The 5,278-nt window shown below is 40.6% G+C and overlaps 1 protein-coding gene across 1 annotated transcript in view; it reads right to left on the reverse strand.

Moving 5' to 3' along the window:
• Positions 1-4,598, reverse strand: part of LOC115245157 (laminin subunit alpha-1-like) — an 84,938-nt gene extending 80,340 nt beyond the window's left edge. Inside the window, exon 1 of the mRNA XM_029823299.1 lies at positions 2,758-4,598. Within this exon, the coding sequence (XP_029679159.1) occupies positions 2,758-4,543 (1,786 nt within the window). The 5' untranslated portion in view covers positions 4,544-4,598. The remainder of the gene's footprint in view (positions 1-2,757) is intronic.
• Between the last annotated feature and the right edge of the window lie 680 nt (positions 4,599-5,278).

A 5,278-nucleotide genomic window follows, 5' to 3' on the forward strand; every position in this document is an offset into this window, starting at 1 on the left:
ATATTAAATATATAAAAAAAAAAACCAACAAAATTTTAAAAAAGAGACTTTTTTTATATTTACATACTAAACTACATCGTTTATCAAGCGTATTAAAAATTCATAAATACGTAGATTTAATGACTCCAAGTATGTTAAAATCGCGAGAAAAATCATCGCGCCGTGAAATATTCGCGTAAGAGCGATCGTCTGTGGAATCCGACCGGGAAATTTAATGGATATTGAACGACCAGGAGAGAGGATGACGGTGATTAAAACGCGCGCGCCGCGCGATCTGGCGCGCGTCAACGCCGAGATCTACGCCCAGGCCACCCTGCGAGCGAGCGTTTCCACGAGCGATTACAGGATCACGGCGCGAGAGCACCGGGGGCCGGTTTAAGCACCGTCGTTTTTGCGGCGTCCCTCGTCGTCGGGATGCTCCAGACTCCGAGTGGACTCGTAACTTTGTAAACGATGCCGGTGTCGGCGAAACGCGGATTCATGCCTTCCGTATTAAAATTGATTAATCTCACACGCTCGTATAATCGAGCTTGATTATTATTGAACGTCACCGCGCGGATGTTCATTCATGTGTGATCGTACGAGGTAATTTATCGTGTCAATTTAAAATCAACTAGTTCATACATTTTAGAATTCTTTAAATGTATAGACAAAATAAAGAAATAATATAAAATTTATTCAAATATAAATTTGACTTGCAAACGTTCCAGTTTTTCGCATTTTTCACAATAATTTTTTCTTAAAAGATTTTTTCTTTTGGAAAATTACGAATCGCAATTTTAAATTTCTCGTAGGACCGTTAAAATGTGAAATAGAAATATATATATGTAAGACGCGCGATGTCAGCAGGTATGTTCCCAACAGGTATGGAAGTGTCTCTCTACGCGATTAAATATTTGCGGTATTTATCAGTGTAAATGTTAACTCACAAAACGTTGGTGTAGGCTCTAAAAATGCCTTTCTTGTGAGATACCTCCCTCGATTAGGTAAGTTTCTAAACAAATGAAATCCTCTCTCAAGCTCGAAAAAAGTTAAAAATGAAAAATGAAAAATCAATTTGCAGTAATCAAAATATTAAATATCTAGAGAAAAAAAATTTTTTTTTAAGAACAAGGCTTGTTTTTTGTCGTAAAAAAATCCGTTTTTTATGGAAAAAAAATTATCTTTGTATTGTACATTTTTCTACATGTAAGCAAATCTTGACGTACTCCAAATGCATATGGACAGATGTCAGATTGCGGAACTATATTTTTTTAAATTTCATATCCGTCAATAAACATTTTAATCGCATTTACCATCACGAATAGGGAACAGAACGTTTCGCGAGATGCTTTGCACAAGTATCGTCACATCCTTCTCGGTCTATCCTTCCTCTAACGTTGATTACGATTTATCGCGTCGCTGTTTATACCGCGCGAAACTTCGAGCGATGCACGGTTAATGAGCCACATCCGTGCTCTTCGAGTTCCTCTCTTCGTCGAAGGTCGAGGGTCGAGCGTCTGATCGACGCAAGATGGTAACAGCTAAGGAGGAAACCGCGCTCGGCGACGGAAATTGTAACCGCTAACTAATGTGGTTGCCAACAGACTCGCATTGTAAATTATATATGACTGAATAATTCAGAAGAATTGTAACGTTGTAACATTTCTTTTATGTATCTTCTGCGTTTCGCGTCACATCGTTCTCTCGATCGATCGATCTCGGTTCGATCCTGTTAACTTCGACGATCTCGACGCGAGATCGAGTCTGAGCTGGATGACGAATCAGGGGCGTGGAAACGCTTAACGATATTGCATTACGACGATATTGCATTACGCAAATGATTAATGCACTCTACCGGGAAATTAGTCAGAGAATCTTTATATGCGTTCTCGGTTATGAATGATTAACTATTACAAAAACGATTTTTCTTTCGAAAAAAGTCAGCTGATTCATCTCCTTTAAAATATCGATTAAATCACGAGACAGAAGGATCGATAATTTTTTTATGATAATTAATACGCAATCAGGACAAGCTGCATTTTATACGATTTGTAAACGAGAATCAAGATGCTTTTACAGGATGTCTATCCAAAGTTTGTAAAAAATTCCCAGGATTCCCTGATTTTTCAGGTAATTTGTTCAAAATTCCAGATAAAATTAGAGAATTTTTAGATGGAACTTTAAAAAATTTTTTTTGTATGCGTTTTCTAATGCTTTTCACTCATACAAAGGAAAAATAAACCACTTAAATTTTTAATATTAAATCAAAAAATGTACTGAAAAGAACTGAATGATTTTTGTAAGATAAGCATTTTTCATTTGCATAATATTTTTATTTTCTATTATTAATTGTAAGAATTAGTTCGAATAAAATTCCATGAGATTTCCCTCATTTTTCAAGGTAAAAACGAAATCTCTGAGAATTCCAGGTTTTCTAGGTTTTTCCAGAGAGTAGACACCCTGTTTTAGCAGAAACATTAAAGGAGCATATCCGTTTGAACATTCAACATATTAAAAATGAAAATATAATTTATATGAAAATATAAATCTGCAAATATTCACATAACTTACAAAAAATCCTTTTTAAGCTGGAAATTTTTATTTAAGTACTTAATAATATTGTATTAATATTTATAAAAAAAAAAAAAAAATTTTATCAAATCGTTGCGCTGCAAAAAAAATCTAGAGAATGTACTTATTTTTCGAAGGTTCAAACGAGTATGCTCCCTTAATCATTCGAAGCAATCGCAACTCTTTAACTAAGTATCTACTCACCGTACTTGAGTCCTCGCCAAGTACTGGCCGGCTTATGATATTTGTATTTAGGAAGCACGATTCTGGGCGGCGGTCGCGAAGGCTGCGAAGGACACGGCTTGTAGACAACCATGCATCGTACACACTTCCGGCTCGTGGGCGGCTCCGCCGGATACGCCGGCTGAATGTGCACGTAGGCCATCGGGGTAACCGATTGAGCGGAATAATGATTCGCGTGTCGTTTTCGCCGATCGCTTATCACCGTCTCGTATCCTCGCTCCACTTTCTGAATCGTAGTCGATCCCGCGTTATCACTCCTTCCTTCGTATGCCTGAGCGTCCTCTCGTCGATCGATCGATCGTATTATTTTCTTCGTAAAACTGCGTGTGATTTTGCGTTTGTTCCGCGCAAAAATCGGTCGATATTCCGGAATGAGAGCTCCAGTATCGATTCTTCGATCCTGACTCGCCAATACGAAATTATTCGCGACCATCAGGTCCTTCGAGTCCTCGCCGCGTGTCACTTTACCCCTTTTATTATCCGAGGGAATAATGGAATCCAGAATTTGAAAAGCACTTGCGTTGCCCGAAGATCCTTCGTTATCACTTTCATCTCGAAATTCACTATTGACACTGCTATTTAAATCCTCGAAGAGAGCATCCTGCGATCTGTCTTCTGTATTAATCGAAAGATCAGTTTCATGAACGTCGTTCTTGTCATTATTTTCGATATTGTTGACCTCAAATTCTCTAAGATTCCCTTCGCGGCTCGTCTCGTGGCTTCTTCTTCTCGCAGAATCCCGTTCTTCCGGCAGATTTTTACGATCCTGGATCGCCTCCGCGGGCCTCGTCGCGGAAGATTCAGCTCGTTCGCGATTCTCGTGAAAAAAAAGGAGCTGGTCCTCCTGCATTCCTGCAGCAAATCGCCGTGTACTCCTCTTATCTCCTTTCAAGGATTCTAGGATCGACGCTCGTCCTCCGGGCGAGAAACGCGAATTTTCTTCGATCTTATCACGTTGCCTTTGAACGCTTTTATCAGGATCTCGATCAAGAGATCTACGTCGATCGATCGATCGAACGTTGATACTCATCTCTCGCGATCTAGGAACATCGAGCTTTGATCTCGAATCACCTGTTTTTGGTCCTGTCTCTTCTACTTTGAGTCTGTCGTTACGTAACGTCAGAGAAGTCGCGGTGTCAATCGTCTCTTGATCATCGTCTTTTTTATCACGCGATCCTTCCCGCTCCATGAGCCTCCTCTTCTGTTTAGTCTCGCTCGATATTCGAGTTACGATATTAATATCGATCGAACGCGTGTCGGTTCGCGTAATTATGTGGTGTCGATCCCCTTTCGAGGATTCACCTAACGTATCGCCGGCTTCGTTCACGTGGAAATTCCGCCGTAGTAGCAATCCGTCACCATCGATTTTCCGATCGCCGATATCGATCAACGACGACGCGCGTTGGTTTTCATGAAACGCGTTCGTCTCCGCCGACGAGTCCTCGAACATCGATCCCTCGTCGCGTCGATCCGATCGCGCGCTGCGCTTCCATCGCCTGTCAGCTTCGATCTGCCACCAGAACAAAACGTCGTCGACATCCTTCGATAAGTAACTCACACTTTCCTTCGATCGTTCGAGGATGGACGGATCGTCGTTTTCTGACCCGTCGATTCGAATCGATCTCGCGCCGCCACTGCCTTTCGTCCGAATTGTTGACTCGCTCCACCATCGCAAGCCTGATAGCAGAAGGATCCCTGCTCCGAGGGCCAGCACGCCCCGGGCCCAGATTGATCTTCCGGGGTACATTTCTACCCCATAGTCAGAAAGAAGATCGTCTCGTCCCGCAGGACACCTGTCATGTCGATCGCATATCGCATTCGAGTGATCCCTTGAGAAAATGCTTCGTTCCTCGATCGACGGTGAATGTTTTTTTTTAAAGAATTTCCACAGAGAACCTTAAAATATTTTTGATTCGAGTCAACGATTAGCAAATTTCAATTGCTACAATTTTTATGTGATTTGACAGTGTGGTTTTCATGATTCTTGAATATCTTCATGTAAAGGTAATAAGAAGGTAACTTTTTATTATCGGCTGGTGATTTTCTTTAAAAAATTTTTAATTAAGTTTTAAATCTCATATGATATATTATAATTTTCGTTTCGGACAGAAAATAAATTTACGATGAAATCCAGTTGTATCCACAATTTCGACAATTTACATTTTGCGATAAGAACGATAGCAGATAGTAAATTATTTTCACCTTACAACAATCACTCTTGAGCAAACTGTCCGAGTTTGCTGTTCGACTTTAGAGAAAGTCGGCGACAAGCTCGCGAAACATTCGATAAATCACTCACACTATCGACAGACACTCGTTCTTGGCAACGTAATTCTTCCACACCGGTGTCCCCAAAAAAATCTTCCAGATTCCTCCCTCAATGCATCATCTTCATCGTATTCTCTCTTCGCATCGAGCTCGCAGGGCAAACGTTTATTCAATCGTTTCATCTAAAATTTGCGAATCCAAAAAAGCCATGCAC

The sequence above is a fragment of the Formica exsecta genome, unplaced genomic scaffold (assembly GCF_003651465.1).
Source record: "Formica exsecta isolate Colony F162 unplaced genomic scaffold, ASM365146v1 scaffold92, whole genome shotgun sequence".
NCBI classification, from domain to species: Eukaryota; Metazoa; Arthropoda; class Insecta; order Hymenoptera; family Formicidae; genus Formica; species Formica exsecta.